Below are 12,327 nucleotides of genomic sequence, written 5' to 3'. Positions count from 1 at the left end.
GGGTAATTATCTACAAGGTAGATAAAATGTTACCAGATAGAGAATCATTCTCAAGCTTGGTCTTAGATGTTCTATCATAAGTTTGATCAATGCTTATGCTCATAAGTTGTTTATTTATGGTTTGTTCCTTTGTGCCAATGATGCTTTTGAACTTACCTTTGCAGGTCCGGATGCTTCATTCTTTAGATCATGCAAATGTCCTGAAATTTTACTCTTGGTAAGTTTTTAAGGATTCATATTGACGTATTGCTTTGGCCTGTGCTAATTTTGCAGTATAGCAAATTAGCAATGACAAGTACTTTGCTAGTCTTGTTGAGGTTATCCTTATTCTTCACTTAACATTTGACCATTCAAGTGCATACCATAACTATGCCTTGCTTTTCTCCCTAGGTACGAAACTTCAGCACATTTTTGGCTAGTATTGGAATATTGTGTTGGTGGAGACCTCAAGGGCTTGCTCGAGCAGGTATCTTGCTTATCCTTTTAAGCATTGTATGCATTTCACTAATTTGAAGAAGGGAACACAAAGCATCCTTTTGTGTCCATTTGCAACTGATATATTCTGCAGATATCACATACTCCCTCCGTTCCTAAATATTTGTCTTTCTAGAGATTTCAACAAGTGACTGCATACGGAGCAAAATGAGTGAATCTACACTCTAAAATATGTCTATATACATCCGTATGTGGTAGTTCATTTGAAATCCCTAAAAAGACAAATATTTAGGAACGAAGGGAGTATACGTGAGAAAAAATTACACCTAAAGTTTAGGAGATTGGAATATTTGAACTAGAAGTACAAGCGACAAAACTAATCGTTTTTATCAGCTTTTAGGAAAATCCCACATGAAACTTTATAGGACTTGCTAATTGTTCTTCCAACAGGAATAGATGTTTCGCACAATCTTGTTATTGTTGTTATTTATAATTGTGCACATTGAAAGAAACTTCAATCTGACAACTTGAAGTTGTGAATGCTACTAAAACTATTTTTTCTCAAGAAAACTATTTGTCATTTCATTGAAGTACGGTCAGCCCGAACCACCTGCTTTTACGATCTTAGTTCTATTTTTCTTTTATTCTAGCATTTACGGTTTTTATACTTTGTGTTCATGCGTTGAAGTACGAATTTTAGTCTTGCTTGTGCTCCACTTGGAAAAGGATTAGATAATTAACTGCCTCCAGATGGGAAACTGGAGTGCTGCTCTCCATTTTCTCCACTTGGAAACACTCAAAGCAACCTGCATAGTCTTCGACTCTAAGAAATGCTTGATTTATTTGCTATCCTGATAATGTTGTACTATTGTTTTTAGTAGTGTATTATATTGTTGCGGCGCAAAGCTTTTGCTAGCCTGTTTACCAGTACTTGCTTGTCATCCTAGACAACACGTGTTGATAAGGGCGAGCCACATAATTCTCTGTGGTGGTTATTTGTGTTCCAGAGGCCTGTTGCGGGAGTAGATTTGATCTTTAACTGTATGTAACATCAGTGAAGACAAATGCTACCCCATTTTTCTGCTTGCTTGTCATCCTAGACAACACGTGTTGATAAGGGTGACCCACGTAATTCTCTGTGGTGCCTGTTTGTGTTCCATAGACCTGTTGTGTGAGTAGACATGTAGACCTTTTACTATATGTAACATCAGTGAAGAGAAATGCTACCCATTTTTATGCTTGCTTTGTCTTTATGTATTTTGTCTCATGTCTCACCCTATGTATTTTCATGCAGGATAAAAAGCTGCCTGAAAGTGCCATGCACGACCTGGCTTATGATCTTGTCAAAGCCCTCCTGTAAAGTTTCTTTGGTAACCTCGTTTCATTATATCTATTGTGTTATGGGTGGATTTTGATTGACTGAAAACATGTTGGGTGTTAGGTTCTTGCATTCACAAGGAATTATATATTGTGATCTGAAGCCATCTAACATTCTAATTGATGAGTTTGGATGCATGAAGGTAATCAGTAGACCACTGTGTACTATGTAAATACAGTGACAGCAAAAGAATAGACAATTGCTGGGAAGTAACAGTAATTTCCCCTTATTGTTGTAGCTGTGTGATTTTGGATTAGCAAGACGTTTAAAGGACATTGAGAAGACCGATCCTGGAGTTGTGAGCTCCCATTTCCTTTTCATCAAGCATTTCATTTTGTTTGGTTTTATCTTATTTTAATGATTCCCCCCGGTTCGAATACCTTGTTTTTAGGTGCCACAACCTATGAGGGGGACACCATGTTACATGGCTCCTGAGTTGTTCCAAGAGGGAGGGGTCCACTCATATGCTTCTGATTTCTGGGCTCTTGGTTGTGTGCTTTACGAATGCTATGCAGGAAGACCTCCTTTTGTGGGCTGTGAATTTACCCAGTTAGTCAAATCCATACTTTCAGAGCCTGCACCACCTTTACCTGATAACACACCAAGGTCTTTCCAGAATCTGATCAACTGCTTACTCATGAAAGACCCAGCTGAAAGACTACAGTGGACTGAATTATGTTCACACAACTTTTGGAGGAACAGTATGCCGATGATTCCTTTACCTCCTCAGCCTGCCTTTGATAACATGGTTGGACCTCCCACTACGCCATATTTAGCTGAGCGAAATGGGGATAAACCCCCGAGACAGCTGACGCCACCCAAGACTTGTGAACACCTACGCAAGAAAGATGAAAATTCCGCCAAGGCGTTCACGACTCCTGTTAAGAATGTGCAAACTGGTAAGAAAAATAATCCAAAACCTTGTAAGGCTGATGGTTTGAAGGGTGTAAATGTCCTTAGAATGTCTCGCATAGCTAAGAGAAATTTGCAAAGGGAAAAGGCCAAGGGGAACTACAGGCGCCCTCCCACAGAAACAGACGAAAATGAGGCTGAAGTTAAGATCGAAAATAATGACATGGAGCTTGATTTTGGTGAAAATCCAGAAGGCGATGCACCTGATGATAATGATGGATCAGATAATGCTGGATCCACAGCAGATGAAAAACATAGGACTCAAGGAACTGATGGAAATGAAGAGAACTGCGTAAATCAGGTGGACATGCTCATGGATGAGTGTTCTGTTAAGCCTGATACCGTGTTGAAAGCTGAGCAGACTTGTTCAGAGAATCTTGATGTGGTGGCCACTCCACCTAGTTTCTGTATGAGGAAAGCACGTCCAAAGACAACTTCTGGTGCTGCAACAGGTTCTGAGCCGTCTAACATCTTTGAAGCATTCTGGCATCCAACAGACCTTGCAGTTAAACCAGTCATGCCCAGTAAAAAAGGAGATAAAGCTACAGAGACCATCTCTGTGCTTCCTTTTGAAGCTCTTACTGCTGCTGATTATATCAAGTTACCACGAGAACAGGTGAATGCATTCAATAGCCAGATAATTCAGAGTTTGAGTGGATCTTTTCAGGTTTCAGAAAAACAGAATATCATCAGATACCTGGAGTTGTTAAGCATGAACTCTGATGCTGCAAATATAATCACTAATGGCCCAATTATGTTGCTGCTTATAAGAATGCTCCGACTATCGAAAACTTCAGTCTTGCGTGTCCAGGTTGCTTCACTTATGGGACTGCTGGTACGCTACTCCACTATCCTTGATGCAGAGCTAGCTAGTTCAGGAATTATTAATGCTTTGTCAGATGGCTTAAGGGACCGGCACAATAAACTGAGGAGATTCTGTATGGCAACACTTGGAGAATTACTGTTCTACATATCAACACAATTTGATCAGGATAGCAAGGAAAGCAATGCCGAAGAATCTCCTATGAAGGACAACAAATCTGGTGCTTTGTGGCAGGTTAGAAACTCCAAATGAAAAATATGCTAGCTCTACATGTTTTTTGCATGCCAGTGGTTGATTTACATGGACTTACCTTGCATTGCCCTATACTGCATCACGTTCTGAAAAGATAAGTTGTGGTGGCAAGTTACTGGGAATTAGATTCCAACATCTCTAATGGTTGGTACTGATTCTTCTATGGGAGCTTATCCTCTTTGCCCACCGTACTGTACTGAAGTAGAAATTCATTAGGAGTTGAAAGTATATTAACTGAAAGAACTAAATGAGCACATATGCATATATAGATGGTAGATACCGACTTCACGTTCCAATACATGCTCCATTCTTTATTCATGTGTCTAGACACAAGTTTATTTTTAATGTGTGTGTTGAGCTTTTGCAGTTATTATAAGTACATAAAAGGGTCTGTATTGGAACATGAGGGTATTTATATCAATATCTTAGCTGTATGTGGTCATGTAGACTAGATATACATATGGGCGGTTCATTTCCTTTGATTTGCAGCTACAAGTTCAAACTACTGTCTTCCCATGATTTAACTTGGCAAGCTGTGCAGGTCCCTAGTGCTGTAATAGCACTGGTGTCGTCTATCTTGCGTAAAGGGGAAGATGATCTGGCCCAGCTTTATGCCTTACGAACAATTGATAATATATGTAGCCAAGGGACAGATTGGACATCACGGTTTGCTTCCCAAGATGCAATTGGTCATCTTTGCTACATCTATAAAGCAACTGGGAAGCAGGAGAATACAAGGCTTATTGCAATTTCTTGTTTGAGCCGCCTAGCTCGATTCAGTTCGTCATGTACTCATTTAATACTGGAGAAGCTATTGTTCAAGGATATCGCATGCACACTCTTTAAGGGCAATCCACGTGAGCAACAGATCAGTCTGAATCTTCTGAATTCAGCATTAGTGAACAGTCATACCATACCAAATATGAACCGCTATATTCAGTCGTTAACCGAGGAGAAACAGTTGGTCCCTGGACTTATTTCTCTGATAGAACAGGGATCTGACATTCTGCGTGGAAAAACCCTTCTATTTGTTGCTCTTCTTTGCAAGAACAGTCGAAGGTGGCTTCCACAATTCTTTTGCAATGCAAAGCTGCTATCAGTAGTCGATAGATTGGGAAAGGAGAAGGATGGTTTCATCCACCAATGTACAGAAGCATTTGTTCAGTTAGTTGCTTTGTTGGTCCCAGGCATTCTTGACACTGTATCCAGTGATATACAGCAGGTCATGGGTGGCAAACGTCATGGACCTATTACTGCTTTAACTGCACGTACTCATCCAAAGAGCACAATTCATTTGTTCCCTGTTATCCTTCATCTTCTTGGGAGCGTATCCTTCTATCACAGAGTTGTGACAAGTCAAGTATTGCTCCAGTTGGCTAATCTTATGAAGATATTGGAGACGCCATTTCAGGTATGGCCTATAACTATCTGGACCCAACCTTCTTAGAACTGTTAGGTTCTACTAGCAAGAGGCCCATGCGTTGCACGGAACATCAAGATGCATTTATACTAGTTGTTTATCTTGTGGGAGACAAAGATGAACGAGGGAAGGCCTTATTTGCAAATGTGGAGAGGGGCGCGGGTATCTTTTTGCAAAATTGCCATAGTTTGCTTTCTATCCCTCAGATATAGATCGGACGGTCTATATTGCAGGATGGCAGGCACACCATCATCACCAACTCGGTTTTTTATAAGAGTAGAGAAAACTAGGATTCACTCACTGTTTTCTCACACACATGCACACAAGGAACAGTATGAAGCTCTGTAGGTTTAGATATCAACAGCACAAGCTTACTTTTACAAATAGGAGTGCATGTCCTTTTATAGAACTAACCAAACCAACTATGCTACCAATACTTGATAGCTAAGCTAGGACAGCTCAGTGCAAACTTTTACTGCAGTCTAGGACATATTGGTATCTGCCTACAGCTCAAAGTCAAATCAGATTTTACTTTTTACCGCTGACAACTATATCCGATATCTGAAGGGTGTAGCTGCAGCTCATTGCTGACATATGCATAGCTAGCTAATTTTGCATGCTATGATACAACTTCCACATAACTGACCATGACAAGATTAATACTAACAAACCTGATGCGAAAATATGGAGACCATTCATTATATATTTGCACTGCAATGTCTAAAATAAACTCATCCTAGTGTTGATGCTGTCTTGCCTTCAGAGTCTTCTCATTACGCCATGTGTTCGCTAAACTCTTGTCTTTTGTGGTCATTTGTGTACACTTTATTGTATTTCCAGGCTCGGGATGATTTCCAAATGACATTGCTGCGAGTTCTAGAGGCAGCTATCGAGGAGTCTTCTGTTATACTTACGGAACACAAAATATTCACAAGTCGATTCCTTCCGAGCTTATTCATCTTATACAAGGGCAATAAAGACTGTGATGCCAGATTCCTATGTTTGAAGATACTGTCTGATGTGATGATTGTGATCTTCAGTGATTCTTCATTGACCGCAGACGAACAAACGTTGGCTGACCTGAAAACAATCTCTCACAAATATTTTCTCCCTCTGTACCCTTCATTTGCAGAGGATGAAGATCCAATACCTATGTATGCACAGAAACTTCTAGTAATGCTGATGGAGCATGATTGCGTTAAGGTATCTGATATCCTGAATGAAGCGACAGTATCCCAGTGCTTCGAATTTTTGCTTGGAGATCTTTCAAATGCAAACATAAGCAATGTGAAGCTTTGTTTTGCTCTAGCATCTGCTCCTGACATGGACTCCAATGTCCTTTCACAGCTTCAAGTTGTCAGAAGAATAGGGAATCTAGTTGAGTTTGTGACTGCCAAAGATATGGATGATTTTCTGGAACCAACCTTGGAACTCTGCAGAGCTTTCATTATCCGTGGCATCGGCAGCAACAGAAGTATCGCCCTTACCAAAGAACCAGCACTCCTTGTTGACAGCGCCTTCAGCATGAGCATTGCTGTTGATTAACAATCTTGCATCATGGATATATGCGACCTCGGTGGCAGTATGGGTTTATTTCTCGAGGTGGTTGGAAATTCAGATCCACAGGTAAGCGATTTGGCGTCAGATTGCGTGGTGTTGCTGCTCAAGGCAGCACCTCAAGAGGCCACGATGGGCTTGCTGACAAATCTTCCTAAACTGAGCGCTCTTTTGGACTCGTTGAAGCATGGTGTCTCCCTCCAGCTGACTCGCCTGCTATACAGCCTAGCATTCTCCTGCAGGCAGTATCTAGCCCAAGGAATGATACTCTCAATATCGGTGCCAGCTCTGATGCGAGTAGAAGCGCTTGTCTTGGCTTTCAAGGGCTCACATGACAGCTGCCTTGCTGATGCTGCTTTGTATCTGGGTGCCGAACTGCAGCGCCTACCTTGCTGTAGTTGAGCAGAAATGTGGACAAGGAGCCAGTCAGCTGGCTGCTATTGCACACAAGTGATCTCAATAGGAGGGTCTTGGCTTGGTATTTCTGGTGCCAAGTGTATGAGCAGAGCCATTGCCTCATCATGAGAGAGGCACGGTGCTGACCTTAATTGCTACTGTCTGACTGGGTTTCGGAAGTGATATTCTGAGCTCGAGCTCAGTTGTGCTTGTTATCTACCTCCTTCCACTCTGAGATTCTCAACTGGCAGCGTACAAACCCAGGTATTTGCTTTGTACTCGTATTTTGGTGCTTATTCTGCACCCATGGTCCACACGTGTGAAGAACTCAATGCAACGCCGTTTGTCTGAGTTAGCCCGGCTCAGACGGTCGCACAGGACGTGAGACATTCCGTGCAAGATTATGTTCCAACGGCAACGCTTCCTGAACCCAACGGAATTTTTAACTGACAGAAGATGCAGTCTGAAACAGATGTCGTGATAATGCCTCAGTCCTCACCTCCGGTAAAGCACCATGATAAGTGGACCTTGCACCCGCTCCCTGATTGCAGAGGAGGCACTGGAGGGAGAAGTGAGATGAGCCATCTATTGATTTCTCTTGGAGATGTACAGCTTCAGCTGGGTGGATGACTGAACCAGACTGTACCTTCAGTTCTCCCCAGCCTCTCACTGTCTATGTATAGACGGTGCGCAAGCCTCCTGCCCAGGGAGTTCATATTTCAGATTTATGCAAAACCCATCCACAGATAAGCAGAGTACTGATGACACCTGTAGGCAAGCTAGAATTCAATGCAAACACCATTAAGTTTGGAGAGTAGTACACCAAGCAATCTGTCTCATATATTCCATGCTACAACAATATCTGATCTTGTAGTACCAGCTCCTGAAATCGAGCTCATTACAAAGTTGCAGCTCATCCAAACATCAGCTTCCAACCTGACCACCAATCAACCGGTACAAATAGAATACATGAGGTAGGAGTACATATTAAGCACAACAACACTGATAAGCAAATATCCAGAAAATGTTTTCTGAAACCACTACATCGTTTCATCAAATGTTCGAGTCTTGCATGCTAGCTCAACACACATCTGGGAGTCTCAGTTCTGGACCTTTGGTGCAGTTGTTTCGCTGGTAACGCTCGACCCCACAGTTCTTGCAGGTGCCTTCTACCTACTTGTCGTAGGTCGCCCAATCTATTTACTCTTTGCTGGTGCCAGTAATCTAGCTAATCCATCTCTTCACTAGGACAGGTTCTAGAAAACTTCTCCCTTGTATATTAATTGTGTTATTGAACCTCCTTGTTCCCATATGCATTGCATACTATGATTGTCGATGAACAATTTTCTCTCCATTGTTTCCAGAATAATGCTGATGCATTTATCGGGTCTAAAACAATTTTCTCTCCATTGTTTCCAGAATAATGATGATGCATTTATCGGGTCTAAAATTCTCTGTTTTCTTATATATCGAGCATTTGAGACTTCAAGCTACAAGCAAAAACTATTATACTATCCCTGGAACTACCACTAGTAGAAAAAGAGGCTTCCGTCCAGCCCCATTAGTCGCGAAACTGTAGGAACCGCGACTAATGAAGTCTTTAGTCACGGTTCGGCAGATGAACCGCGACCAAATGCCTGGGCCCAGGGCGCTCGCGGGCTTTAGTCGCGGTTGGCCAGGCCAACCGCGACTAAAGGTGCCCAAAGGCCTTTAGTCGCGGTTGGCCAGGCCAACCGCGACTAAAGCTCCTCCCTTTTAGTCGCGGTTTGTGGCACGAACCGGAACTAATGGGGTTGAGACCTTTAGTCCCGGTTCGTGCCACGAACCGGTACTAAAGGTCCCATTTTCAAACTCTACCCCCCCCCCCCCCGGGATCGCCTTTTCAGTTTTAAAAAAAATAAAAGAAAATAATGGAAATGTTAAAAAAATAAAAGAAAATAAGTTTCTCATGTGATATGTGGTCTAGTTGTTGGGAAAATTTGCAAATGTGAATTTTGACTTTATTTGCAAAATCTCTCTGAAATTTGTAAAAATGGGCATAACTTTTGCATACTAACTCGGATGAAAAAGTTTTTTATATGAAAAATCATCTACTCGAAAAGTTACATCCAAATTTAACCGGGGGAACCCCGTTAAACATTTTCAAAATCCTCAAAAACCTAATAGAAAAAAAGTTACGGGGCTTGTAAGATCTAGAGTGGAAAAAATTGAAAAATATTCAAACAGTGGGCAAACTATGGTCAAACAATGGTCAAACTAATTATTCTAGAATATTAGTGTTACTAAATAATTATTTTAATTATTTCAATTTTGGTCAAATCTGGTCAAACTGTGGTCAACTGTGGTCAAACTGTGGTCAAACAATGGTCAAACTAATTATTCAAGAAATATTAGTGTTACTAAATAATTATTGTTTTTTAAAACAATAGTTTCAAACTCAAACAGTGAAATGTGTCACTTCATGCTCAAGCAAAATTCCTGAAGGTTAATAGGATTGACATCTTATTATTGTCAGGAAAACAACAAGTGCAGACTTGGAGCGTGGGAGAATAGAACCTGGAAGTTAAGCGTGCTTGGGCTGGAGTAGTGAGAGGGATGGGTGACCGGTTGGGAAGTTAGATGATTTGGAATGATGAGGGGTGATAAAAGAATAAATTGAGAAGTGATGAGGGGTGGTGATTAGAGACTAGAGGTTAAAATAATTCAGAAATTTGAAAAAAAAAATTCAATTTTTTTTTTCAAAAACCTGTGGCGGCCTTTAGTCGCGGTTAGCCACAAGAACCGCGACTAAAGGCCTTAGTCCGGCGGTTCTTAAGCAACGCGACTAAAGGGGGGGGGCCTTTAGTCGCGCCCGTCCGGTCGCGGTTGCGCAACCGCGACTAATGGCAGTTGCGAACCGCGACCAAAGGCCCTTTTTCCACCAGTGTACATATGCTTATTCAGTTGTATTCAGTTATTCATGCATATTATGATTTGCGTGATGAATATATACACGGTAACTACTGCAACATGTATCTTAGTGCCTTCCTCATGTCATCTTTCTAGTGAAGGAGGAGCATTTGCAGAATCGCACCGCGGTAGAAATTCAAATGGAGCCGGAAAATTTTTTCAATAACCCGGGAAATGGTTATTCTGTAGTATTATGAAGCCGCAATAAAACTGCATTTTCTCTCTACAGAGTCTTTTCATCTCAAAAAGAGGAAATCCTTCTTTTTACAATCTGACATATAATTATAGGCACGGACTCACACTGTGAATCAAACAGAAAAGGAGTTCATCTGCCTAGTACACCCACTATATATCCGTCCCTAGCACGAGCAGATAAATTGCTACTTATGTACTTGTAATCCTTTCCTTGAAGTACTTATTTATTATTACTTTATTTTTTTTTTATTGTTGGGTTTTGGAAGAGGACCAGGTGCTCGGATCTTTCCGGTAATGCCTTGAAGGTGGAGGAGATGGGACCGAAGGGCTTGCAGTTGGAGGGAAGAAGGGTAATGGCGGGAAAGGCCAAGGAAAGGACGGCGGCGGAGGTGGTGGCGAGGGCGGGGGCGGCGGAGGCGGTGGCGAATACAACGACGGCAGAGGCGGAAAATGCGGAAAAGGAGGTAGCTGTGGAAACGGCGGCAAAGGGAACGGGAATGCAGGCGGCGGCGGCGGGGGCGGCGGGGGAGATGGTGTTGAGAATATTGGTGGCAGATGAGGGAACTGGAACGATGGTGGCGGTGGCGACGCCGGCGGCGTCCACGGCCAGGGCGGCAAAGGGAAAGGGAAAGCCGCCGGCGGCGGTGACGGTGGCGTGAAGAACGGTATCGGCGGGAATGGGAACGGGAACGCCGGCGGCGGCGGCGTGAAGAACGGTATGGGCGGGAACCAGGGGCGGGGCGTGCAGAACGGGATGGGCGGCCACGGCCAGTGCGGGCAGTAGAAGAGCGACGTGTTCAGCGCGGCGGTCGCCGACGTCGACGCCCCCGCGCCGTCGCACTGGCCCGCCTTGTTGCCCGGGCGGTAGTAGAGGGAGTTGAGGTTGTAGAGGCACGCGTCCGGGTCCCGGGCCGCGAAGGAGATGTGGCCGGCGGTGGTGGTCACGGCCGGCACGTCGCAGAGCGGCGAGGGGTTGTCCAGCACGGCGGCCCGGCAGAAGGACGCGGCCTCGCCGCCGGTGGTGCAGCCGAGGCTGGCGACCGCCGGGATGTCGAGCCGGTAGGCGCCGTGCCTGTCGGTGGTCTTCTCGGCCGTGATCTTGATCTCCTCCTTGGACGTCGTGCTCACCCTGATCGCGCAGTCGATTCTCACCTTCACATCTGACGAACAAATCAAGGGAAATTGCTTGCTTCAGAACACAGGAGGAAATCCGATGAAACGCATAATACCAAGACAAATTCGAGGGAAGAAATGCGTAGTACGAGATTGGAACCTGGCAGGAAGTAGCTGTGGTTGGAGAAGGAGCTGGAGGAGCAGGCGTCGCAGAACACGGTGCCGGTCACGGTGAGGTTGGCTCCCTGAGACCCCTGGCACGGGCCGGGCAGCAGAAGAGAAGCGACCAGTAGCGCCTCCAAAGCAAGGAACAACACTGGCTGCTGCTTCTTCTTCTTCATGGTGTCCTAGAGGAGCTAGCTGCGAGCTGAGAAGAAGCTACTGCTACTAGCTGATAAACCTTCGCTCCGGCGTGCTTTATATCCGGCCGGCCGGAGTGGCCAAAGCCTTAGCAAGCGGCGGGTGGGAGATGATGATCCATCCAATCAAAGCTTGTAGTTTATGCGGGCAACTCGCTCGAGACGAGCAGCGGAAAGGGACGGGGAGGACCGAGGATCACAAGGAACAAGCGCATGTGAAGAGCGTTTGGACCCTTTTGTGTGAGGCCGCGCCGTGCCGCCATTCATTCAACCAACGGCAGGCAGGTTTTGATTCCGTTTCACGGGCTCAAACCCGTGACTGCTCCTGTGCTCCGGGTCGATCGATTGATTGATTCTGGAAGGATCACGGCTTGGAATGTACCGCTACTCCGTAGGCCCGGTGCCACAAGCCCGCCACCCCCCGCGTGGCAACAGTTCGGTTATTGAAGATGTTGAAGCCAACGTTGGAGGAGCGCACCGCACACGGGGGTGATCAAAGAGGTGAACTCCAGGAAGAACGATTTTGAAGCAGGAAGTG

General features: G+C 44.2%; 1 protein-coding gene and 1 pseudogene across 1 annotated transcript; one reads left to right on the top strand and one right to left on the bottom strand.

Annotated features, from left to right (window-relative positions):
• Window positions 1-7,727, top strand: part of LOC123191864 (serine/threonine-protein kinase RUNKEL-like) — a 142,574-nt pseudogene extending 134,847 nt beyond the window's left edge.
• A 2,600-nt stretch (window positions 7,728-10,327) lies between these two features.
• Window positions 10,328-12,041, bottom strand: LOC123185973 (leucine-rich repeat extensin-like protein 3). Its single transcript, XM_044597777.1, has 2 exons — window positions 11,591-12,041; window positions 10,328-11,477 (listed from the first exon to the last, which is right to left on the bottom strand). Exons 1-2 carry the CDS (start codon window positions 11,769-11,771, stop codon window positions 10,564-10,566), a joined length of 1,095 nt encoding a protein of 364 aa, XP_044453712.1. The 5' UTR covers window positions 11,772-12,041; the 3' UTR covers window positions 10,328-10,563.
• Between the last annotated feature and the right edge of the window lie 286 nt (window positions 12,042-12,327).

The sequence above is a fragment of the Triticum aestivum genome, chromosome 2A, assembly GCF_018294505.1.
Source record: "Triticum aestivum cultivar Chinese Spring chromosome 2A, IWGSC CS RefSeq v2.1, whole genome shotgun sequence".
NCBI lineage: Eukaryota > Viridiplantae > Streptophyta > Magnoliopsida > Poales > Poaceae > Triticum > Triticum aestivum.
This window is presented reverse-complemented; position numbering and strand designations above follow the sequence as displayed.

Excerpts from the sequence above, each read along its gene's own strand:
- LOC123185973 (XM_044597777.1), bottom strand. The coding sequence starts at position 11,771 with ATGAAGAAGAAGAAGCAGCAGCCAGTGTTGTTCCTTGCTTTGGAGGCG. Across the intron at positions 11,478-11,590 it reads CCACAGCTACTTCCTGCCAG|ATGTGAAGGTGAGAATCGAC; the intron begins GTTCCAATCTCG and ends TTTGTTCGTCAG.